This window comes from Arvicanthis niloticus, chromosome 10, assembly GCF_011762505.2.
Source record: "Arvicanthis niloticus isolate mArvNil1 chromosome 10, mArvNil1.pat.X, whole genome shotgun sequence".
Lineage (NCBI taxonomy): Eukaryota > Metazoa > Chordata > Mammalia > Rodentia > Muridae > Arvicanthis > Arvicanthis niloticus.
Window position 1 is genome coordinate 9808660 of NC_047667.1, and position 26417 is coordinate 9835076.

A 26417-nucleotide genomic window follows, 5' to 3' on the forward strand; every position below is an offset into this window, starting at 1 on the left:
TAGGTACACAAATAAATGACAGATAGGGATAGACAGACAGATGAAAGACAGATAGATCCAGGAAAAAAAAAACCCAAATGGAAAAAAATGTCTGGAAACATGGCAGCCAAACTTAAGGCAGTCAGGCCCTAGATGAGTTGAGGCAGATCAGGAGTGGCAGCATGTCCCTCTGTCCCCAGGCGCCTGGCCAAGTCCACCCTCCTGCTGATCCCCCTCTTCGGCATCCACTACATTGTCTTCGCCTTCTCCCCAGAGGATGCCATGGAGGTCCAGCTGTTCTTTGAGTTGGCCCTGGGATCCTTCCAGGTATGTCTTGGGAACTGTGACTGAAAAGAGGACTCCTCAGGACAGGAGCAATGACTCACTCAGTGCAGTGCTACACTGTGAGCATAGGAACCTGAGTTCCATCCCTGGATCCCAAGAAAGCCTGCATGGAGGGCATGCCTGTAATCCCAGTGGTGATGAGACAGGAGGAAGAGACAAAGGGATTGCTGGAGATCACTAGTGAGCTAGCCTAGCCTACTTGGAGATGATTGAGGCCAATGAGAGACTCTGTATCAAACAAAAAGTCAAAAGACACCTGAGACCTCCACATCTAAGCACATGAGTTTATCTACATAGATGTGTACACACACACACACACACACACACACACACACACACACACAGAGAGAGAGAGAGAGAGAGAGAGAGAGAGAGAGAGAGAATGTTCAATTTTCTTGCAGAGAAATGAGGCTTCAGAATCAGCAAGCCTGAAAGTTAGTCTCACACAGTGATGACCCAAGGGCCACAGAGAGAGAACCTTATGATGCCAAGTGATTTGGGAGAGGCTGACTCCTGGGAGAAAGAAGCATGCCGTACACGGTGTTATGCAACCATAGCAGGCAACACACTCACAACCACAATGAGGCACATGCCGCCTAAAGTCACAGGCAGGCAGATGAACCTCCTTTTCTTACTGGGAAGTCAAGAGGAAATGCATAAAGCTGAGAAATGGGAAACTCCCAACATCAGTATGTTACTTCAAATCGGTTAAAGGGGCTCAAGCTGGACTCCAGTCACCCTTACGAAGCAGGAAACAGGGGTGGACCGCAGGAGTGTGTGTGTGTGTGTGTGGTATATAGGTGTGAATATATGTGTGGTATGTGTATATGTATGTGTATGTGAGTGTATATGGGTATGTGTGTGCTATGTATGTAGCATGTGTATGAGTGTTTGTGTGTGATCTGTGTGAGTCTAAATGTGTGTGTATGTGTAGTGTGTGTGTATATGTGTGTGGTTTGTATGCTGTGTGTATGTAGTGCGTATGTGAGTGTATTGTGGTGTGTATATGTGTGTGAGGTGTACGTGTAGTGTGTGTGTATGTGTAGTGTGTGTGTGTATATGGTGTGTGTGGTGTATGTTTGTATGTGTGTGTGGTATTGTTGAGAACCACATTAGTACCTGTTCAGGCACCAAAAATGTTGGGGCCTAGGCTGCCCCACGTTGGGCGCCAAAAATGTTGAGGCCCTCTCTACTCCACGCTTGGCGGCCACTGTATCCTGGCCCAAGCTGCCGCTCCGGTCCGTGGGTCGGGGTGCAGCAAGAGAGAGAGTGAGGACAGACTCCAAGAATGGAGACCAGACAGAGTGTGTTTCAATCCCGTTTATTCTTCAGCCTCTCTTCCTAGTCCAAGTCCCAAGTCTTGAGTTCCTAGTCCCTAGTTCCTAGTTGTACTCCTCCTAGTTCCTAGTTGTACTGAATCTTGTACTCAATAATTTCTTCTGTCTGCTTCTGCCTTTTATATGTCTCACTTCTAAGCCATGCCTTTTGGTCACACCTTTAATCATGCCCTTAGGTCTTGTCTCTAAATCTGATCTCTAAGTCACACTCTTAAGTTACACACCTTTAATCTCACACACCCAAGGAAAATCCTGAGTATCTAAAACAAGATGTTATCAGAGTGTGCTCAGCTGTTGTAGGCTATTGTAATCCAAGTCTCTTGTCAGGGTATATGGCTCAAGATGGCTGCAAAGCTGATAGCCATTTTCTGCTAAAAGTCAGCTCCCAACATGGTGTATTTGTAGTGTGTGTGTATATGGTGTGTATGGCGTGTATATGTTTGTATGTGTGTGTGGTGTGTGTATGTTTGTATGTGTGTGTGTGTGTGTGTGTGTGTATGCACAAATGAGTGTGCAGGGGACATTTCTCAGGTGTTTTCCACCTTAGTTCTGTTTTGTTCTGTTTTGTTTTCTAGACAGGCTCTCTCTGTAGGCTGGAACTTGCCAAGTAGGCTAGACCATACTGGCCTCAGGAACCTGCCAGTCTCTGTCTCCCTAGTGTGCCATCACACCCTGAATATTTTAGATGGGTTCTGGGATGGAACTCAGGGCCTTGCGCTTGCAAAGCAAGCACTTTACCTGCAGAGCCTGAGCCGGCTTCTCAGCCCCGGGCTATTGGGGTTTAACCAGAATCATCTGACAGGAGGTGGGGGAGGTCACCCATCTCTACTCTACCAAAGTGCTGTGACTGTTAAAGCAACAACAAGATGGGGAGAAGAAATCTTAGCTGGAGTCTGGAGCCTCTCATTGTTACTTATTTATTTGCTTGTAACCATTTCCTTCCAAAAATAACATGAAGTCAATTTCAGAAACAACAGACAGAGAAAAAATATGGAGATGACTTATCAGTGTGTGTGGGGGGGGAGAGAATATAAACCAGTGTTTTGTAACCCAAGCACTTGGGAGGAGGAGACGGGGAGGGAGTCAAGGTCATCTTTCACTACATAACAAGTCTGAGGTCAGCCTGGGTTTAGAGCTTTCCAGAAGCCAAAGCAAGAACAGTTTGTTTAAGACTAACAGTATCCATTAGATGAAAGCTGATGTATTTGCCATATGGCTCACTAGTAAGAGCATTTTCCTTGCATGCTCGAGACCCTAGGTTCCATCCCTAAGTACAACCTGTGCATGTACGTGTTTACACACACACATACACACAGAGTAGGGAAGGCAGGCAGGCAGGCAGGCTGACACACACACACACACACACACACACACACATACACACAAAACAATGAAGGTAAGCTCATTGTCCAAGAAGCCTTGCGAGCATGCTTTAGGGCTTGAGGACATTTTTCCCACTAAGTTTTCCTTGCAAGTATTCCCACCCGGAGCAAGACTGTAGTGGAGCCCACCCAGCGGGGCTGTCTCAGCGTAGGCTGCACTCTCCCTTCATGCCTCTGATTCTGCTCAGGGCAGACTACTGCCACTGCTCTGGGTTCCAGAGAAAATGCCTCGCTGGGAACACAGGGAGTCAGATCTCTCTCCTATTTCAGACCTGACCACAGGCTGTGCCTTGTACCCTCCTCTGAGAAGCTTCCCTGACCCTGCCAGCACCCTGGTCCTATTGTGTATGTAACAATGTGTTCACTATGATCCATCCACGGACGCTGGAATTTGAGGCCTGGTCCAAGCTGTTGGAAGGATTTGACTTGACCACTAAAGTGGGTAGTGAGCATTCAGAGAGCTTGGAGGGCCCAAAGCTGCCTCTCCATATAGACAGGGACTTGCTGTCCCCAGATGTGGGGACATGAGACTGAAAAACAATGAAAAAACAAGAATGCTCTTCTAAAGTCCCATGGACTTTCTTATAAATAAAAAGATTATTAAAAACATGTGGTCCACACATGCAGTCCCAGCCCTTGGGAGGCAGAGGCAGGCTAGCCTTGTAGTGTAGGCTAGCCTTGGCTACACTAAAAATTCCAAGCCAGCCAGTGGCTATGAAATGCTTGATGATATTCTGTCCCCAAAAGTGTGTGTGCATTCTTTTTTTTTTTTTTTTTTTTTTTTTTTTGTTTTTAGAGACAGGGTTTCTCTGTGTAGCCCTGGCTGTCCTGGAACTCACTCTGTAGACCAGGCTGGCCTCGAACTCAGAGATCCACCTGCCTCTGCCTCCCAAGTGCTGGGATTAAAGGCGTGCGCCACCACCGCCCGGCGCATTCTTATTATATAAACACACACAGGAAATATGTATATATATATGTGTATTCATATATAAGTATATCAAAGTTTCTACCATATACCAAAGAGAAGAGCAAATGAACTTGTATTCATTAACCATCCTAGACAATGTAGCAAGAGCCTGTCTCAAAAACAAAACAAAACGAAAAAAACAACAACAAAATCAATGTGGCCCACGGATGGAAAGATGGCTTGGTGCCCAAGAGTTCTTGCTGCTCTTACAAGGACCTGAGTTTGATTCTCAGCAGTTCCATCAGGTGGCTCACAATAACCTGTAACAGCTCTAGGGAATCCAATGTTCTCTTTTGGCTTCCCCAGACACCTGAACACTGTAGCATACACACACGTACACTGATATGCATAAATAAAAATAAGTCTTTAAGAAAAAAACCACACACCTACAACAAAACAACAACAACAAACTCGCCAGTATTGTTCTGGCTTTGGATCTCAATGGTAGATTGTGGACTTGGCATGTCTGAGGCCGTGGGTTCAAGTCCTGCCCCCTTCAAAACCAGCCTGGGGAGATCGCTCACCGCACAAGCATGAGGACCTGAGCCAGAAGCACAGCATTCATGTAGAACGCTGAGGTGGGGTGCCAGTAACCCCAGTAGTGAGGGGATGAAGGCAGGTACATCCACGGACCTCCTTAGCCAGCCTGGCTAGCCCATTCAGGAAGTCACTGGTTCAATGAGAAATCCTGTCTCAGAAAAGCATGGGGAAACCAAGTTGAGGATAATGACTGGCATTGATTTTTGGTTTTTCGAGACAGGGCCTTGGCTGTCCTGGAACTCACTCTGTAGACCAGGCTGGCCTCGAACTCAGAAATCCGCCTGCCTCTGCCTCCCAAGTGCTGTGATTAAATGCATGCACCACCACCACCTGGCCAAAGCCAATATTCTTGAGTACTCGTTCATATTAAGCCCACTCTGGAAGGGCAGGTTCATTGCCATTTGGGGTCCTTCAACTAGGTAAGTAGCTAAAGGCAGTTCCTCGGGGGACTAGGGAAGAGAGGCCTGGCAGGCCAAAGTTTTAAGTTGTGGATGAAAGCCTCTGGGGCAGGAAGATTGGGGGGGGGTGGAGGTCCAGACTGTGAGGAGGGCAGGATGTTGAGGTGCTCTAGGGGAGGAAGAGGGCAGAGTCTCCTTGGTTAGTTACTTGGATTGGATTGTTTCCAGGAAACACTCTGGCAAGAGCGATGTAAGGAAAGGAGGGTATCACACATCACACGTCTAGGGTGCAGTCCATGATGGTGGAGAGACCTTGGCAGCAGGACCCGAGGCAGCTGTGACCCGAGGCAGCTGTTGCCATTGTATGTGTCTGTCCTCTCCCTCAGGATGCCGCAGAGATGCTGGTGCTCACACACACACACACACACACACCCCGCCCGCCGCCCCAACACGCACACTGGATACAACAGCGCCACCCTGCATTTGGGAAGCATCTTCCCACCTAGAAAATCCTCTTAGGACAGTCAGAGATTTCCTCCTAGGTGATCCCAGACCCGTCAAGTTGACAGCAAGCCATCACACATCACCACGGCTCTGAAGACATTGCAGATGTCTTCATAACATGGCCCAGATGCATGCTAAAACCCTCAGAACTTCATCTGGGAAAACAGGAGCACTGAGAGAAGATCCAGGAAGACTCGACCCCTCCAAATCAGGAGACACATAGCCTGGACCACAGAGCTGCCCCTGGTCGCTAACACACGCTCTTACCACACACCCGTTCCTCAGTAGGAATTGGTCATGTGTCTTGTGAGCTCAGAATCTCCCACAGGGTGACTGTGCCCCTTACAGTGGAATGGGGGGTGGGCAGGAATACATCAGAGGCCTCCTCTTCTACTATCCCAGGTGGCCCTGTCTACCATACAAGGGATCTGAATCATCCCTTCAGTCAGAAGCTCTTCCCTGTCACCTCTGACAAGTGTTAGAGGCCATGGCCCAGGCCTCAGGGTCAATAGGTAAAAATGATGACTCCTGGTTTGTGTTCAACAAGACAGGCATATCAGGGCACCGTGGGCCCAAAGTAGGGAATTCTCCAAGGCTAAAGAGTGTGTGAGAAAGGGGGGAATGTATCTGTGTGTATGCTCACAGACAGGCATGCTCTCTCAAGAGCTTGAGGCACACTCAGGCAGGGAGGGGTGAGCTAAGTCTGGCAACTTTGCCTATGAACTAACCCAGTTCCTTCTGGCAGGGGCTGGTGGTAGCTGTCCTTTACTGCTTCCTCAATGGTGAGGTGAGTGTCCTGGGGAATCATGGGATTCCAATGCAAAAGCTCCCTGGAGAGAGCAGTGGAGAGGGATGGGACAGGCTCAGGGCAGGTCTGCTTGCTTGGCAGAGTCACCTGGGGGGGGGGATGTTAAATCACATCCTGGGCAATATCCCCAGGATAGACTCTGCAGAACTAGATTCTGGGCTGAGGTTGGTGAAGTGGTCCTCGCTAAGCTCTCTCAGTGCTTCTTCTCTGTGCTCAAGCTCATCCAACCCAGATGAGCCCAGCTCCCCTTCCCCCACCCGCCAGAACCCAAGCTCCTGACAGCTCTGATGTCTGCTTGGTGTGTGTGTCCTGGTCCACCTGGAGCACGGTCTTCCCATGGGTAAAGTGGGTCACTCAAAACCACCTCAGCCTTGCTCGGAGGCTTCAGTTTCGGGATATGAAACTTCAGACATTGGCCCTGGCTAAGTAAGTTACTGCACGCAAGCCAAGTGTCTCTGTGACTCCTGGCCAATCTGTCTGGTTCACACACTTGAATGGGAATGACCTCAGATGTTTCCCAAAAATCAAACATCATACCTGAAGTCAGAGGTTGGTTCGAGTGTTCTACTGGGGCCGTTGAGAACATGGCTGCAGAGAAAGTACTCAAATCCAGACAGATTCTGAGCTAGGGTGAAGGGTTTGATGGGGATGCAGGTTGATGCTGTCGTTTGTGGGACAAATCTCACTCCTTTTCTGAGGGACACAGTGTTGAAGGATGGCAGGTACAGATCAGGTAGGGTTCAGTGGGTGAGAGCAATTGCCCTGAGACTGACAAGTTCAATTCCTGGAACTGACGTGGCAGAAGGAGAAGATGTCCTCTGACCTCACAAGAATACCATGGTGTGCATCTGTTCTCTGGCTCACCCATTCTCTCTCTCCCTTTCTCCTCTCTCTAAAAAAAAAAAAAAAAATACAGTAAAGCATATATTTTTTAAAAAGTTAAAGACTGATATAAGTGCTCAGGTTATAAGGGGCCTTCAGTACTTTCTACACAGGGGACAGGAAATGGTCATTCAGAATCCTTTAGGCAAGGGAACACTGTAGAACCGGAGAGGCTGGACCAGCCAGTGAGTCGGATTCCAGGCACAGGCCTGGCCGTCCCTCCCAAGCAATTGCTGCAGCTGATGGTGGTCTTGGGCAGGTGCAGCTGGAAATTCAGAAAAAATGGCGCCAATGGCACCTCCAAGAGTTCCTGCTGCGCCCTGTGGCCTTCACCAACTCCTTCAGCAATGCCACCAATGGCCCCACCCACAGCACCAAGGCTGGCACCTCTGAGCAGAGCCGGAACATCCCTGGATCCAGTGTCATCTGAGGCTGCAGCAAGGCACCAGAGGAGGAAGGGTTGGATGTTTGGTAGGACGGACATCTACCTGACAGCCATTTTGTGCTGAGTGGCTGAACAGGCCTGTCCCTCAGGTCTGAGCTTTTTTGGAGACCAAGCAAGGGGAGACTGGCCATCATGGAGCAGGAAACAGGCCTGTGATTTGGTCTTTCTTGTTCTTCTAAGAAGAGCAATTCAGCAGCTCTGGAAGGGGCAGGAAAATAAAATGACATCCAGAAAAGCCTTAGTCTGTGTATCAGTCTTTTACTACCAGGAGAGGGACTGTGTTCTACAGCATTTTCCAACTCCCCCCGGCAGGAGGAGGGCACTTCCCTGCCTCCATATCCCAGCTCGCTTTAAAGGGCAAGCTTAGAAGCCCAAAAATTATGAGGAATCAAGACCCTTGGCCTCAGACAGATGTGTCTGTCCCCCACTGTGGCTCATCTGTCCTATAGCTCTCTCACCAAGCCTTCAGGACAAAGGCTGGATGAAGTTGATAAAGACACGGGGCATCTGACCTACTTTCATTACGTAATGTAACCTAATGGTAAGAGACTCCATGGAGAGTAAGTGCATAAGAAAGTAAGCCATGCTGTGCTCTCTCTCTCAGTGGGTGGGAGACAGCTCAAAGGCCTAAGGCTTAGCCAGACTATGGAAGTCTTGTTGCTTTGCGACAGTGGCTCCTGTAGCCCAGGCTGGTCTGCTATTCCCTAGGTAGCTGGAGATGGCCTTGAACTTACAATTCTCCTGCCTTCATATTCTAGGTGCTAAAAGTGTGTGCACACCTGGTTTGTGTGATCCTGGCAGTCAGATGCACGGCTTCATTCACAATGGGCAAGCACTCTGTGAACTGAGCGACTCTCGTCCTAGTTCACAGTCTTCTTACTTTAAATATCTGGGTTTCAAGGCAGGTGGTGATTTCCCAACTCTCAAACAGAGGACAAAGGTCCGTCTCCCTGAGCTTTAAGCTGCCATAATTCTGGCTTTCCATGCCCAAGTGTTTGCACTCCTTCACTCCATGAGAGGATTAACGAGGACGAAATATCTGAATCTTCTTCCAAAATAAAACCTAACAGGGAAACCCAAACAGAAGTGGAGACACGGTCTCCCATTTGCACACTGCAGGCTGCTTCGGGACCCCCTTCCCAGGCTGAGACCCAGACTGAATAGTTGATGAACTCTGATTTTGGTAAAAACCAGACAGCCTACACAAACTCCTCAGGTGGAGGTGACAATATGGCTCAGTTGGAGAGTGCCTGCCCAGGTTCCCAGGGCCTTGAATATGAGTGATCCTTACCACTGTGAAAAACCAGTCCAACGTCCATGTTGGTGGTGGTTCAGCTTCAGCACTGGGAGACTCTGAAAACCTGGGGCTACAGAGGTGGCTCAGCCAGTAAAAGCACTGGCTGAGCAAACATGGCTACCTCGGTTGGCTCCCTGGAAGCCATGTAAAGGCAGAAAGAAAGAACCAGCTGCAGAGAGTTGTTCTCCAACCCCTACAGGTGCACATGATATGTACCTACCCATGCACATGATACACAACAATAAGTAAAATAAAGATGTTTCAAATCATCGTAGAAGGGGCTAGAGGGACGGCTCAGTGGGTAATGTGGATAAGAACGAGTTCAGTCCCTGGAACTTATGCGAAAGCCTGGCGTGACTGTACAGGTTTACAATCTCAGTGATGGGTAGGCAGGGGCCGGAGGTCCCTAGAGCTCTCTGCTCATCCAGGGAAGCACACTTGGTGAGTTCTAGGCCAGTGAGGGACACTGCCGCAGAAACAAGGTATACAGTCTGAGGTTGATTTTTAAGCTCCAATATATGTTTGCCCTCACACACACATATGTGTACACACATGAATATGTATGTATACATGTACAAAAATCATATTAGATGATACTTGGGGAACCTGAGGCAGTAGGACCACTTAAGCCCACAAAAAAGAGACCAGCCTGGGCAATACCTTGTCTCAAAATAAAATGGGGCCTCAGGGGTCAATTTGATTAGCATGTATAAGGCCCTGGGTTTGAGTGCCAGCAGAAAAAAAAAACCCACAGGTATACACACAGACACACACACACACACACACACACACACACACACACACACATCTAGCCTAGAAAGAGGCCTTTATAATAAGACGAGGAAAGGGATCATATAAAACATAAAAGAATACATTTCACCTGTTTCTGGGTGGGAAAAAAAACTGGAAATGAGGCAACAGAATGAGCAGAAGTTCAGATCTGAGGCCTCAGGAGCCAGCTCAGCTGCTTGATCTTGCAAGCACAGGACTGAAGTTCAATCTGCAGAACCAATGTCTTTTTTTTTTTTTTTTTTTTTTTTTTTTTTTTTTTTTTTTTTTTTTTAAAGCTGGGCATGGTGGCATATGCTTGCAATTCCAGCTCTGGAGAGATGGAAACCTGGGAACTCTGGTCAGCCAGTCTAGACTACTTGGCAAATGCTAGACCAGAGACAGACCATCTCAAAAAACAAAATGGGGCCAGGCAGATGCAGGCAGATGACTCAGTGGGTAAAAGTACTCGCTGCACTTGTCTGACCGCCCGAGGTGGGATTCCCAGCACCCATGTAAAGCTGGGTGCAGTTGTGACCACATCAGTAATCCCAGTGCCCTCGGGGTGAAAAGAGAGAGGTGGGAAATCCTTGGGAGCTCACTGGTGGGCTATCTTGGCATCTGCAGCAGAGACTTTGTCTTGAACAAGATGGAAGGAGGAGACTGAATGAGAATATTGACCTCTAAACTCCACCTGTGCTGCACATGTGCGCGCCCACATCCACACACAAAGACTGAAAAACAAGTAGAACGTATCTGAGAAACAACACACTCAAGGCTGTCCTCTGGCCTCCATACACTGGCACACACACATGTACCTGCATACATGTGCACACATGCACACACATGCAACACACACACATACGCACAGACACACACACATGAGAGGAGGGGCAGTTCTTTTGGAGAGTATGGAAATCTCCACTGGTTCCTGACCCCTTTCACCTCCACCTACCCCCTGCAAGCTGTTAATTATTACACAGTATCTGTTTGTCTCCTCGCCGGCCTGCTGTGGAGTTCAGCCTCAAAAGCATGTGCTCTTTGAAATGTGTTCCAGGACCAGAAAAAGACCCGAGGCCACCAGAACTTCACAACTGACAGTCTCACAAACAGTCCTACGTCTAAACTGGCCTCAGGAACGACTGTGTTAGAAATCACCTAAGCAGGGTTAGTTGTTCAAGGAAGACTTCAAACTAAGCCCAGAGAGAAAACAGATCCTAGAAACGGTGGTGTTCTAGAGCTTGTCGGTCCACCCAAAGGACAGGGGAGGGGTCTTTAAGTTAATAGATTGAAAGCTACTGTCTACAAGACTTTCTGATAAAGCCAAGAAAATGTGTGCAAAGTCCTCTGGAGCTGACAGGAGAAGGTCCCAGGCGCTGACTGGTCCTTTAGGTGGAGGACTGAGCCACTCTTAGAAGCCTCAAGAGTCCCAGGGGCTTGGCTGGAAGATTGATCTGTGGTTGAATCACTTGCCATGCAAGCATCCTTAGAACCCACATAAATGTTAGATGGGCATGGTGACTCACCTGTATTTCTAGGCCTTGGAGGCAGAGTCAGGGCATGTCTAGAGCAAGCTAGTTCATGAGACTAGCCTTATGGGTGAGCTCTGGGTTTGACTGAGAGACCCTGCCTCAGTGAATAAGGTAGAAAAGCAGGGGCTAGAGGGATGACTTAGTGGATAAGAGTACTGTCCTGAGTTCAATCCCCAGCAACTACATGGTGGTGGCTCATAACCATCTATAGTGTGATCTGATACCTTCTTCTGGTAGGTAGGTAGGTAGGTAGGTAGATAGATAGATAGATAGATAGGGCACTCATATACATAAAATGAATAAATAAATAAATAAATAAATGTAGAAAATCAATTGAGGATGAGTCCAGATATCAATGTGAGAGCTCGATATGTACTTGTATGTACATCCACACATACATAAACCCATATACATGTGAAGACATGTACACACTTGCACCCCACATACACAAATAGCACACACACACACACACACACACACACACACACACACACACACACCATTTAAAAAGAGTCTCAGGACCTCTCCAGCCCACGTCCCAGAGCAATCAATGAAACAGTTTGAGCCCTACGTAGCTGGGCAGCCAGCCTGGAACTGACTTCTGGTCTCTTTCAAACCCTATTCCAGTCAGGGAAGAAAACACCCGAGGAAGACATTTTAGGATATTCTTCTTATTTTAGAATTGACATTTTAATAGCTCGGCTAACCCATCCGGCGCACTGCGCTGTGGTACTGAGGCACTCTTCTGACCTTTGCCCTGGAAGTCAGCTGAAGAGACTCCCAGGGCATTTCTAGTGCCTAAGAGGCAGCGTCAAGGTCACCGGTTGTCCCATTCAATCTCAGCCAGAGGTCCTATATCAGAGAAGTCCCGTCATGGCCTTGCTTTCTGTAAGCCAGGGTCCCTGCTGGAGGGTCCCAGGGCCGAGTGAGGCTGTTGATGTGAAGGCCACTGGTGGCATTGAGGAAGAAGAGGAAGGAGGCAGTGAATTCACACCAGAACATCAAGGTGAAGCCCAGGAGGGTGATCTGATTCTTGAGGAGGATGATAAAGGTGAGGAGACCCCCAGAGGAGAGGATGAAGGCGACCAGGAGGAGGTAGGAACCGATGGCCCACTTGCGCCGTGAGCGGACATCCTCACACACCTGGGACACAATGAGCAGCTCCAAGCCAAAGATGGCGGCCACCACAGCCATGGCGGCCACACTGCGTGCTAGGCCCATGCCTACAGCCAGCCCCGGCACATGGGCCTGGCTCAGGTCTCTCAGACAGTGAGGTTCACTGTGGTTGCTGACGGTGCAGAAGTACCAGAGCCCAAAGAGACGGGTCTCCTCTAGGAGCCAGTGGCCATCGCAGATGGAGACTGAAGAAAGGACCACAGCTAGGGCCGTGCACACGATGATGAGTGTCCGGATGAAGGACTCAAAGAAAGCCCGGTGGGGCCTCTTAGGGCCCAGCAGCTTGTGGGCCTGGAAGACAGGACAGGGAAACAGTGAGTTGGCAACGGCCTTCGACACCAGGGGAAACGGGCATGCAATCCCACTTCCTCCAGCCCTGCTTTCTGCTCTGCTACCATGGGAAAGATTGAACGGGCCCTCCCCAGCTTCCCATTAGACCCACCTTCCCTGGGGAGGGGGCATTCCTTTTCTACCTGTCCCCCCCCTCTTCTACTGGAGCCTGGCCAGCTGTTACTAATCCCTTACTGTTCTTCAGCTCAGGATCTTTACCCAGAATGCAAAGCCCAAACTGGAGCTGGGGAGCTGGCCTTGATGGTAAAGGGCTTGCTTTACATAGTAAATGCATGGAATCCCAGTCCTGGGAAGGCAGACACAGTCAGATCCCTGGGGTTTGCTGGCCATCCAGCCTAGCTCAGGATGAACTAGGGACTTTAATGAGCTCCAGACCAGGCTAGGCCAGGTCAGGGAGAGGGAGGGGGGAGGGGAATGAGGAAGAGGAGAGGGACCTGGAACTGGACAGGGAGAGGGAGAGAAGTTGGTGCCTAAATAGCAACAGTTCAGGTTGGCTTCTGATTTCTACACACACACACACACACACACACACACACACACACACACACACCATGGCAGTCTGATTAATATAGTTCCATCCTCTCTCAAATCTCCTGGGAAGCTCCCCACCACCACCACCACCAGCCCCCAGGAATGACGCCACCTCTGTTCTCATGCTTGTCATAGAGGCTTTTGCCATCCAGCCAGGCCAGTGGGTCCTCCTCTGCTCTTCTTACCAGGTGCCCTGCACTGCCCTCTCCTCCATTCTGATGGTATACTGGAATAAAGTGCTATTGACTGTCTTACTTGGACACTGTGTCTCCCTAGGAGGGCAAGGCTACATGTCAAGACACTGGGGTATTCCCAGTACTTGTCATGGCGTTAGGCCTGTGCACTTGGTAGGCACTTGAGAGAGAACATGGGGGAAGCACAAATTTCATTTTAAACTCCTTATAGTCTAAGCCTCCCACCCAGTCTACGTTAAATGACTTGCTTCATAGAAGGTTCTGAAACAGATCACACCACTGCTGGGGAGGTAAGAAAAGCAGATAACTAACATGGACTGGTTGGTGCTGGGAAATGGGGATGGGGGTGAGGAAGGGGGACTTTGGGGAGCACCATAAGCAAGCTGTAAACAAAGATTTCCAGAGGCAAGTGCTAAAATGTGGTAGGGACCCTGGCTCCTGGCAGCCTGTTGGGAGGCCGTCTGCTAGGCCTGGGAAGAGACAGTGAGTCAATAAAGACCTGCCATGCAAGCACAGGACCTGAGTTCAGGGCTCTAGCACCCCCATAAAAAGCCAGACGTGGTGGTGATGCATGTTTGTAACTCCAGTGCTGGGTGGGGTTGGGGCAGATGGGTGGGTCTCTAGAGCTCATAGACCAGTCTGGTTGAATCAGTGAGTTTCAGATTCAGTGAGAGAGACGTGTCTCAAACAGTTAAGTAGATGAAGACACCCTGGCATCAACCTCTGGCTTCCATGTGTGTGCTCATATGCTCGCTCTCTTTCTGTGTGTCTGTGTGTCTGTGTGTCTGTCTCCATCTCTGTCTGTCTGTGTGTCTGTGTGTCTGTCTGTCTGTCTGTCTCTGTCTCTCTCTGTCTCTGTGTGTGTGTCTCTCTGTCTCTCTCACACACACACACACACACACACACTTCTCTTCTTTTCATTTCTCCTTAATTTTGAGCTGGAGTTTTAGATATCCAAGCTTGGTCTTGATTCACTACGTAGCCCAAGGTGATGTTGAACTTCTAACCCTCTTCCTCCTGGGATGACAGGGTAGTACCACCACACTTGTTCATCTGGTGCTAGCATTTGGAACCAGGGTTTCACCCAAGCTAAGCAAGCACCTTCCCAATGGAGCCACCTCTCCAGTGGGCGAGTGCTTTCTCATCTGCCCAGGGAAGCTGGCGATCCCTACAGGAAAGCACCTGGCAAGGTTATAAAATCCCTAGAGACTAATATGGTCACAAGATGGGACAGCCAAGGATGCAGAAAGCAAGTCACAAGACACACAGGCCAGCTCAGACACCTTTTGACCCTAAGCCTCACACTGTCTGGAAAACAAGCACACCCCGTCCCTTCCTCAGCCCCGCCTGTCCCAGACCCAGGCTGGACTTTAATCTCCAGGCGCTAAGACGCCACACGGAGAACAGACAGAGGTGACAGAGATCTGGTGTCACATATCCTTCTCTTGACTTAAAGCAACTTCATTAAAACTCACTGACCACTCGTAAAACTGCAAGGGCTAAAGGCTCATGAGGGAGCTCAGTCTGGAAAGTGATTGTGAGCTCGAGGGCTTGAGTTCAATCCCCGGGTGCCATAAACAAAGATGGGCTTGCTGGTGCACACTCATAATCCCAGCACTGGGGAAGGGGAGGTAGGAGGAGGGGCTCACTGGTCAGCCAGTCTCAACTACTTGGTGAGTCCCAGGCCAGGAAGAAACCCTGACATCAAAGGGGTAATCAGTAAATATCTGCCTTGCAAACACAAAGACCTGGATTCCATCCCTAGAACCCATATAATAATGATGATGATGATAAATCCTGGGTGTAGTGGGTGCTAGTAGTCTCAGCATTAGGGACAGGCAGGTCACTAGGAATTGCTGGTCTGCCAGCTTAGCTGAGTTCTAGGCCAGTGAGAGACACTGTCTCAAAATACAAGGTAGACAGAGGCTGAGGTGAAAGGGCACTTTCAGGGTATTCCATCCCCCGGCCCCAACGTGTAAAATGTGTGGCCCACAGCTGGCTCTCAGTTCTTGAGAGTGGTCCATCTCACTAGCAATCATGTCTACTGCAATCTTCATCTTGAACCTGTGTACCTCACCTCATACTGCTGGCACATCCACCAACTTCCAGTGACTCTGGAATCCTCTCCTGGAGGCAGAGTGGCACAGCTGAGTGGCTGGTGCTGAGTGGAGGGGCCAGAAAAGGGGAAGCGGGCAGCCAGTCCCTCTCATCTCTGTGCCTGAGGCTCCCTTCAAACAGGACTTCCTAGGGTAATACTGCTCATCCCCTCTTTGAACCTGCGTGACCCTAAACGGTTCTCACTGACCTGTTGCTTTGACTCTGCCGGGCTTTTGAGGCTAACCCAACTCCATGTTGTATGGGCCTCTGCTTCCCAGGACCAACAACACCCCAAGTACACACAGTCACTTCTCACACTCCTGTAATCTTCAGTGAGTACCCTGCCCAGGCCTGGGTCAGGCCGCCATCCCTTAGCACAGTAAAGTTTCTACTGCAGCCTGTGCCTAACTGTTTCAGCTCGACCTCTGTTGCATGCTGGAGGCCTTGTGCCCATTCTTGCTTCTGAGTATAGGCCCTTGTGTGCTAGGCAAGTGCTCTACCCTAGCCACACACACCTTTTAAATGTTTTCTTCAGAGACAGTCTGATGAACACTCTAGCCCAGGTAGGCCTTGAACCTGCGATCTTCCTGCCCCAGCCTCTCAAGGAGCTGGACTGGGCAGGCCTGCACTAACAGTTCTCGGTTTTTACCTGTCATTTATTACTGGTCCCCCTTCTCTCCACTGAACCTAGCACCTAAGGTTGTCATGAGGATGAAGACAGTGGTCAAGCTTCCCTCAGAGTAGGGACCAGTGTTCTCTGTATCCTGCAGCGACAGCTGGGTGTAGCTCATCTTTCTCACGTCCACAAGCAGCTTAGCCTGGGGCAAATATGCTTGTGACACCCTCCTTCCCTCCTCTTCCCCCCACCCCTTCATCTTTTACTGCCTCTTCCTCAGCCTATCTCCTCCTCCCCTCCTCTTTCTTCTCCTCCTGTTCCCCCTCCTCCCCTCCCTCCCATCACATCTTTCTCTGTCTCTTTCCTCTTTCCCATATTTTCCTATTCCTTGCTTTGTTTTTCTTCACCTCCTCCCCTCTTTCCCCTCCATCCTCCCCCTCCCCCTAAGGGGGCCTCCTACCTATGGAGTTTGCAACTCCTAGCTTAGCCCCTCCCACACCCACACTGGTTTCTGAGCATCTCCTTTAGGTGTGTCCCCTATACCTTGGCTCATTCCTCCTTTCCTCCTGCACCTTCTTCTCAAGGCCCCTCCCTGGAGATGGTCTGGAATATGCCCAGGAACAAAGAAAAACAGGTCACCAAATGAGAGTCCCTACCACACCCTAGCAACTGGGTTCTGGATAAGAGGGTTTAAGGGTGGCTGGGGTGAGTGAGGTTCAGAGTCAGGAAAACATGACTTTGTCCACATCCTGTCATTTGGCTACCCACTATGGCCAGGTTACTTTTGAGGCTCAGTTATCTCTCTGTAAAATGGGTAGAGCTGTAGAGGTGGCCTATTCCTATAATGCCAGCTACTGGGAGGCTAAGGAAGGTGGGTGAATTGAGCCCAAGAGTCTAAGAGCATCCTGAGCAACAGCGAACTGTTGTTGCTGTCTGTCTCAAGCAGTGCTGATAATGATAAAAATAATGACAATTAATGAGCGGAACACTACCTAAAATTATCACAGCCTGAGCACCTGAAGGCAGAGTCAACTGACCTCTGTACTTCTCAGGGCAAGACCGGACCGTGGACAGCCTGGAGCACAGCCAGCCACCGGGATGCCTGGGTGAGCAGGAAGCTGGCCCGCGGGGTAGTGGACACTTCCCGACCGCCCTTTGAAGCGGGCAGGAATGCAGAGATTCTCAGCCAACACAAACACTAAGCATTGCTCCAAATGAAGCCAGACTTTAGGAGAACCGGCCGCTCCTGTCCCGGGAACCTTTTTCCTGGGGTGTCGGGTCCCCAGCGAGTTCACTCCCACCTCAGTTCCACCTAGTTCCTCAAACGCGTTTCGGAGGAAGGTGATCTTTGCAATCGCGCTCCCAGAAAGTTCTGGCTTCGCGAGCAACGTCCTCCGTCCGTTACATAAACCAAGCCTGGCACTTCCCAAGTCCACCCTGCCAGTCCACCACTCTAGACGTCTATTTTTTAAAGATTCCCAAAGACCCCCGAGAAAAGCCTAACCGATAGGTCACTCACTGGTGACCCCGCAGAAAAGTTTGGTGGCCTCTGGTGCTCTCCGGGCTCAGAGGCCGAGAAGTATGCGCAGAGCGAGCTGCATTGAGGGAGCAGGTACCCCCGGATCGCTCTCAGATGAAGTTTCCGGGGGAAGGGTGTCCCAGCAAGACCTGGGCACCTTGGGGAATTGTCACCCTGACCCAAGGTTTCAGTCACTGAGGGTTCCCAGTCCTCCCCCATGGTAGACAGTACCCCGGCTCTGCGCCCCGCGGGTCCCTCGGGCTACCTGCGCGCCGATGGCCGTCATGCTGCGCTCTGGGAGGCAGCGCTGTCGCTTGGCCTAGCAGTCTCTCTCCGGTTCTGCTCGGCCACAGGGCTGGCCCTCTATCGGGGCGGGGCGCAAGCCGGGGGGGCGGGGGCTTCGCGATCACTGGGCTGCTCCGGTTACGCTGACTCAGCAGCGCCCTGGGTCCCAGGGATGTAGATTCCTCGAGGGCTGGGAGATTTGGTTCCAGTCCAAGTTTGAAAGGCCGAGAGTCGGGAAGGAGCACCTGGGTACAAAAAGTAAGGGATCCCTCCAGGATTCTGGCTTCTACACCGGCTGTGTGACCTTGGACCGCTAGTTTAACATCGTTGAGCCTTGGTTAATAAGTGAGATAATATGTGATTGGCTGTGCTCTTAAAAAGCTTTTGTGACATGTGAGTGGACTAGAACCTTCTGAGGCTATCACTTGTCTTAGTTTACCTTCTAAGGAGGATGTGACAGCGTCCTTGTCTCCTGATCCCCTCAGCAAACACTAGATCAAATGTGGTGGCAGACTGCTGTAATCCCAGCATTTGAAGGACTGATACAGAGGGATTGCCTTGAGTTAAAGACCAATGTTTTATGTGAGCAGCCTGGGATACAGGGTGAGACCCTGTAATCACAGAGAGAACGGAGGAGAGGGTTGGGAAGGAAGAGGAGGAGGAAGAGAAGGTAAGGAGGGAGGAGGGGAGGAGGGATGACAAAGAGCTCAGTGTACCAAGCACAAAGCCCTAGGTTCCTTTCCCAGCGGCATAAGTAAATGAGGGTGGGGTGGGGGGTATAGACGGGTATACTAAAATACTCCCACTCCCAAAAGGATGGAAGGTGTGGTGTGAGGGCAAGAATTTCAGCTAATATTACCTACTTCCTTCCTCCAGCTTGGGTAGGAAGGTGGGTGGGGTCCTGCTTAAGATAAAACAAGATGCTGACTAAGGGATAGATTAGATGGAGTAAATCATCTAGCTTATTCTGCCCAGCAGGCAGCTCTCTGGTTTACCTATGGACGTTGTAAAGATATGTCTCCCTGGAAGGAGCCATGAAGGAAACCAGGAAGATACCGCCACACATGCATTTTCTAATTCCCAGTTCATCTGGTTCCATAGAAAACCTATATTGGCTCTAGAGCCAGTCCTGGGGCAGGCAGATGGGGTGTGGACATATCTCCTTGCCTTCCCTTGCTTTCCCACTCTGAGGGAGGGCCACCTAGGATGCTGGCTGGTGCAAACACACATTGTTAGGCCCCTCCCCTGAACTTCTGAATAGTGGGACCAAGCCGAGACCTGCCGTGTGACATTGGTACTGCTAGCTCTGGGTTAGAGGCCTGAGCTAAGGCTAAAGGCAGTTGGCCAGGTCCAGCTACTTGGCTTTTCTCCACCCACCGGCCTTCTCTCCATGGCGCCACCTCCTTTCTCCCCAGTCCAGAATTCTAGAAGCCAGACATTCATTTACTGAAGTTCTGGACTCCAGTGGAAGGAGGACCTAGCTCTCCCCCAACCTGGGGGCCTGGCTGTCCCTTCAAGCAGCTATTCTAGTCTCTAGAGGAACCTGGGTTGCTCTTTTCCACTGGACCTGACGTTGGCCCATGCTTGCAGGGAGCACCGGAAGGAGCGATTGCAGAAGTTGTTGTTTAGAGCCCAGGTCTGCCCAGCGTGCATGGAGCTCTGCGTTCCACCCCCAGGACTACAGAAGTGAAGTGTGATGTTAGAGACACCTGAAATATGGCACTTGGGAGGTAGAGTCGGGAGGATGAGAATTTAGTCACTTTTGACTACATGGTAAGTTTAAGGCTAGTCTGGGCCACATGAGACCTTGTCTCAAAAAGAGGAAAAAAAAAAAAAGAGTTGTCCGGTTTCATAATCTGTCCCGATCTCGTGCCTTCTGAGATTGTGTATGTCTGTGGGTGGGGTGCCTTTTAGCTGTTGTTTATAAGAATAGAAAAGTCTTGAATCAGTTGAATTTAGAGTAGCATGCCTTGTCAGCAAGAAGGTCTAAGCAGCAGAGATGAGGAAATGTCTGTCCAGTTCCCAAAGGGAGCTCAGAACAAAGGCCTGGAGTCTGGGTGGGGCTTGTGTCAAGATCTGGCACCCACACTCTTCCCAGTGACACAACAGAGGCAGAGACATTCCAAAGACAGACCCCTGTGCCTTGAGGTGGCACAAGCCTTTAAGCCCCAGCACTCTCGAAGCAGAGGCACGCCGATCACTGTGAGATCTACATAGGCTAGCCTGGGCTACTCATTGAGGCCATGAGCCTCTCTACCTTTGGCTATCAAACATAAACTCCAAGGAATTGGAATTTCCCCAGGAAGCCCGTGCTATGGAAGGAAGTGTTGATGCCTGGCACCATCGAGAGCAGAGATTTGTCTCCCGTGAAGAGATTTACACAACCCTGGTATCTTGTTAGACCTCCTTGTGGGAGAGACTGGAGCTGAGACAATGCTGGTCAGTGATGGGCAGGACCACACCTTGACCAGGACTGTCTGGCTATGCACAGCTCTTGCCCTCTGTTTAAACCTGAACCTCATGTCAGGACCCCAAGGCTGGACTCAGGGGTTGCTCTTGTTTCAAGTATGGCCAGTGAATAACTCTTTCTCTGCTTTTCACTTGCCACTTGTCTGTTGAGTTGGCCACTTGAGGACCAGTGACAGAGTCTGGCTTGTTAGGGTTGCCAGGGTCCAGGCTGTGACCTTCAGAACTCCGGTAACAACAGGAATGTCCATAGGATGGAGCAGACAGGGACAGACAGGGCGGGGCCCTAGGTGTTAGAGCCAGAGGCAGCATGGACAGGTATGGTGAGCTTCGAAACAATACAAAATCTCTCTGCTCCTTGACATTTCTCCAGATGGTCTGACAGGTGCGAGCCTCTGTCCCCTCCTCCTAGTTGTAAACCTGGTCAGACTTAGAGAAAAAGGAATGCCATCAAGAGAGACACTTTCATCGCCCCCCCCCCCCCCCCCATGTCCCACGGCTCTCTGATAAGACCCGGGCACAGTGTCTTAAAGTTCCCAGGTGAACTGCTGCTAATTAGTCCATCAAAAAGCATGAACTCTGTTAGTCAGTCAACAAGCATTCTCCTACGGCTTGCTCTTCATAGCACACAACTTCTTCTGCCCAAAACATTCTTAAGACATCAGATCTGAACAAGGAGTGCAGGTCAGGAAGAGGGCTCGCCTCTCACTGACACACGTGTGTACAAGTCCCTGGGTTTAATTGCCAGCACCACAAATAAAAAGAAACAGAGGGCTGGAAAGGTGGTTCTGTTGGTAAGCACAAGAACATGAGTTCAATACCCAGAACCCACCCACGTAAAGTAAACTAGGCACTATGACCCACTTGTAATCCCAACACCAGGGAGGCAGAGACAGGGATCCAGTCTTGCTAAGATTAGCCTACTGGGCAAGTTCCAGGACAATGGAAGACCATGTCTCCAAGACAAGGTGGATGCAAGGTGGATGCAAGGTGGAATGACAACCAGATCGCTGTGCCTACCCCCTCTGTATATCTGTTTCAGCCTGTTACACACACACACACACACACACACACACACACACACACACACACAGAGGCGCATACATACCAACCTATATACCACACACACAAAGATAGAAAAAGGAAGAAGGAATGAAGGAAGAAAGGAAGAGAAGAAGGGAGGGGAAGGGCCAGTGAGGTGGCTTATCAGGCTAAGACATTGGCTGCCAAGTCTCATGGCCTGACTTTGTTCCCTGGACCCACATGGTGGAAGGAGAGGTCCGACTCCTCCAAGTTGCTCTTTGTTCTGACTAAAGCACATGTGCACACATGCTCAGGTGAACACACACACACACATGGACACACATGGACACACATATGCATGCACACACTTATGCGTACACACACACACAAATAAATAAAATGCAAGAGAGAAGGAAGGGAAAAGAGAAGAAATTAAAGCTATTACTATGTCATATCCACCACCCATCCTGTAGAGTTCTGGGCTCAGGTGCCCCCTGAGAAAAGAAGATGAAGACCATCATGCCTACCACAGCTCCTCCATTCTCCTCCCACCTCCCACTCCCTCCTTCACAGTGTCAGCTCTGCCCAGGAACAAAAGCACACAAATGAGGACACGCATCCCATAAGAGAGGACACACCCCCTATTAAACTGAGTGAGGGAGGTTGGTCTTATAGGCGGAAAGGAGGCTTGAGGAAAACAGAAACTTAAAACATAAAGGCAGATTGGTCATTCCAAAGCTGCTCTTCCTTGTAAGGTGGGGACAGTAGAGAAACATTGGCTTCAGTTTAGCATCTGATTACCTCAGGCTGCACGGTATAGGAAAAGATTAACGCTGGGAGAAGCCTCATTATCAGGATGACTGCGGAAGCTGGCCTGCTTTGGGAGTTGGGCCTTTGCTTTTCTAATCATTATTTCTCAGAAGGCAGCGAACAGCTTCATTTCGGGTGGGTGCCCCGCAACTTGAACATTAATTAATTAATTAATTAATTAAGGCAGGGAGATGCCTCCGTCAGTAAGGCATCTTTCTTGCCAGCATGAGGACCTGAGTTTGGTCTTGTAATTCCAAGAACTGGGAGACAGAGAGGTCCCGGGGCTTGCTGGCCAGTCAGCTTGGCCTACTCAGTGATCTTCAAGGCCAGTGAAAGATTCTAAAAAATAAACCAAACCAAAACCCAAAACACAAGATTGGGCAGGGTGGGTTGGGGGACGGGGTGGGGCCTCAACTGCCTAGACGGCTCAGTGGAAAAAGCATTTGCCTTGCAAGATTGATTACCTGAGTTCAGTTCCCAGAACCTGTACGTACGGAGGTTAAAGGAAAGAACAACCTCTGTGATGCTGTCCTCTGATATTCACACAAGTGCACCCCTAACACACACACACACACACACACACACACATCACACACACCACACACACACCACATACCACACACACATCACACACATCACACACACACACCACACACACACACATCACACACATCACACACACCACATACCACACACACATCACACACACCACATACCACACACACATCACACACACCACACACACACATCACACACACCACATACCACACACACACACCACACACACATCACACACACCACATACCACACACACACACCACACACACATCACACACACCACATACCACACACACATCACACACATCACACACACCACATACCACACACACACCACACACATCACACACACACCACACACACACACATCACACACATCACACACACACACACACACCACACACACACCACACACACACCACACACACACCACACACACACACCACACACACACACACACCACACACCATACACCACACACACACCACACACACCACACACACCACACACACCACACACACACACCACACACACCACACACACACACACACACACCACACACACACACACCACACACACACACACACCACACACACACCACACACACACACCACACACACACACACACCACAGACACCACACACACACCACACACACACACACACACACACACCACACACACATACCACACACCACACACACACCACACACACCACACACACACACCACACACACCACACACACACACCACACACACACACACACACACCACCACCACCAAACAACAACAACAATAAAGTGGACGTCTCCTGAGGAACAAGATTTTGAGGTGGTTTTCTGCATACACACAAGAAAGGAGACACGCAAGATTAATTAATTATACTTTAGAGACTAGATCTCACTGTGTTGCCCAGGTTGGTCTGGAATCCCTGGGGTCCATCAGTTAAGAATGCTGAGGTTTCTTTCTCGGTGGCTGGCCAAGAATGACAGCTTTGTGTCACTCAGCCTGGAGCTATGCTTTTTAACAACTCAGACAGGCCAAAGATTTGGCTGAGCTGTAACAGAGGCAGGCACACAGTGAGTACCTAATAAAACAGCAGTTGAATACATGACGGATTATTCAGTTACCACATACCCAACACCCAACACCGCATGACCAGGGAACGTGCGCTCTAAGTAAACAGCAGAGGATGGAAGACAAATTCAGTCTCCACGGGACAAGTGTTTGGGTTTAGGGACTAATTCTCCCAGGGCTGGGGAGGTGGCTCCGTGGGCAGTGATGCCTGCTGTGTGAGGTGAGGACCAGGGTTCAAATCCTCAGCAGTATATAAAAAATCTGGGTATGTAGCTACATTCTAAATATTTCCTCTCATACCCACAGATGAGAGCTCTCACCCCTCATCAAAGAAACTGCTTTTTACAACAGTGTCCATGATAGAAAACCAGAACCAGTCAAGATGTAATGAGGGAGTGATGCTGGATGCTCAGGCCCTGTACAGCCGTCTACCACGCAAGTCCTGCCCCTAATAGAAAGCGGGTGGGGAGATTTTACAAGCCAGAGGACCTGCTGTGAGACTGTGTCTCCTAGAAACGACAGGGAAGCTTCCCTCAAGATACTTCAATGATATGGCTGCCTTAACAAGACCTGAAGAAGTACATCAACAGACATGCTGACATGGAAGAGGGAAATCTCATGTGGTCCTGGCAGAGACGAAGAGGCACAGGCAACCACGGCATGCTGAGACCAGGAGAGACCGTCTTCCCTAGGGGTGAGGCCCCTAATTGCTTATCCAATACCAAATCGGAGAGTCAGCCCTGATGGCGCATACACACCAGTAACACTGAGCCTAACTGAGCAGGGCCTATTTATATGCTGAGTCATATGTGTGTGTGTAACAACACAGAGAAAAGAGGTCAGTAGAGACAGGGCAGGGTGGCTTAGGTGGGAGGGAGCAGAAGGGGAAAAAAGTGGAGAATGACTCTTTTGTGTTTTAGTTAGTTAGTTAGTTTGTTTTGTTTGTTTGTTTGTTTGTTTGTTTGTTTGTTTTTTCGAGACAGGGTTTCTCTGTGTAGCCCTGGCTGTCCTGGAACTCACTCTGTAGACCAGGCTGGCCTAGAACTCAGAAATCCACCTGCCTCTGCCTCCCAAATGCTGGGACTAAAGGCGTGCACCACCACTGTCCGGCACTAAAATAATATTTTTAAATTGGGGGCAGAGAGTGATATAGGAAGACAGCTAGAGTTCTCTGACTTCTCACTTGAACATGGACGCGCGCGCACACACACACACACACACACACACACACACATACACACACACACACACACTCTACTCCCTCAACTATAGAAATGATTCTTGACATTATCTAGTATCTTTTTCCTTTCATTTATTCCCGTCTCTGCCTCCCCCAACTGTGCTGACTGGTTTTACGTCTACTTGACATGGGCTGTAGTCATCAGAAGAGGAAGCCTCAATTGAGAAAATGCCTCCATAAGATCCTGCTGTAGGTAGGCCTGTAGGACATTTTCTTAATTGCTGATTGGTAGAGGGCCCAGCCCATTGTGGGTGGGGCACCTTTGGACTGGAAGTCCTGGGTTTTATGAGAAAACAGGTTGAGCAAACCTGGATGAGCAAGTCAGTAAGTAGCACCCCTCCAGGGCCTCTGCATCAGCCCCTGCCTCCAGGTTCCTGCCCCGCCCACCCGCCCGCCCGCCCGCCTGCCCGCCTGCCCGCCCGCCTGCCTGCCTGCCTGCCTGCCTGCCTGCCTGCCCTGATGAACTATTAAATAGAACTGTGAGTGAAGTAAACCCTTTTGTTCCCAAGTTACTTTGGTTGTGGTGTTTATCACAGCAATGGTAACCCTAACTAAGACACTAATTTAGTTAACCCCATGTTTTCCCTCCATCTTTCTCTCAGCCTCTCCTCTCAGAGCTTCTAGCTGCCCAGCTTCTGCCCACTGCAGGATCCTTGTCTCTAACAGAGGTCAGCCATCTGACCCCAGTTCCTCATGGTCAAGGCTCCAGATGTACCTGTCTGCTCAGACCCCGAACAGAGCTCTAACTGGTCTGAGAGGCTCGGGGCTGGCCTCTCTGTGTGATTGGCCTTCCTTGGACATCTGTGGGGCCCCCCTTGACTTCTCCCAAACTTGTTACACTACTGCCTTTGTGTATCAGTGTGAGTGTATGGTGTGTGTGTGTGTGTGTGTATGTATGTGTGCATGGTGTACATGTGTGTTTTGTGTGTTGTATGTGTATATGTGTGTATGGTGTGTATTTATGGTGACTATGGTGTGTGTGCATTGTGCGTATGTGTATGGTGTATATGAGGGGGGTGTGTATGTGTGTGTGTGCACACATGCACATGCATGCACACACACTCATGGTGTGGTATATTTGTTTCTGGGGATCAAGCTTAGGACCTCTGCTTTGTACATACTAAGAAAGTACTCTCCCACTGAGCTACACCTACAGCCAGTTCTGTATACTCTTGGTCACCAATTGAATACTGAATATTTATTTCCCTTCCCTCATTCTTTCCGTTCCTGTCTCTCTCTTTCCCATCTCTTCCCTTCCCCTCTTCCTTCCCCTCCCCCCTCCTTTCCATTCT

General features: G+C 49.8%; 2 protein-coding genes across 5 annotated transcripts in view; one reads left to right on the forward strand and one right to left on the reverse strand.

The window, feature by feature from the left end:
• Window positions 1-7837, forward strand: part of Sctr (secretin receptor) — a 54110-nt gene extending 46273 nt beyond the window's left edge. For 2 of the 4 annotated variants that reach the window (XM_034513215.2, XM_076941037.1), the window contains 3 exons: window positions 180-306; window positions 6198-6239; window positions 7408-7837. In XM_034513215.2, the coding sequence (XP_034369106.1) occupies window positions 180-306; window positions 6198-6239; window positions 7408-7572 (334 nt within the window). In that variant the 3' untranslated portion in view covers window positions 7573-7837. Of the gene's footprint in view, window positions 1-179; window positions 307-6197; window positions 6240-7401 lie in introns of all 4 variants that reach the window. The other 2 variants (XM_034513214.2, XM_076941036.1) reach the window with 1 other exon arrangement.
• Window positions 7838-11835: 3998 nt separating this feature from the next.
• On the reverse strand, window positions 11836-18092 carry Tmem37 (transmembrane protein 37). The gene is made up of 2 exons (XM_034513312.2): window positions 17934-18092; window positions 11836-12651 (listed from the first exon to the last, which is right to left on the reverse strand). The coding sequence occupies exons 1-2, from the start codon at window positions 17952-17954 to the stop codon at window positions 12037-12039; spliced, it is 636 nt and encodes a 211-aa protein (XP_034369203.1). The 5' UTR covers window positions 17955-18092; the 3' UTR covers window positions 11836-12036.
• Between the last annotated feature and the right edge of the window lie 8325 nt (window positions 18093-26417).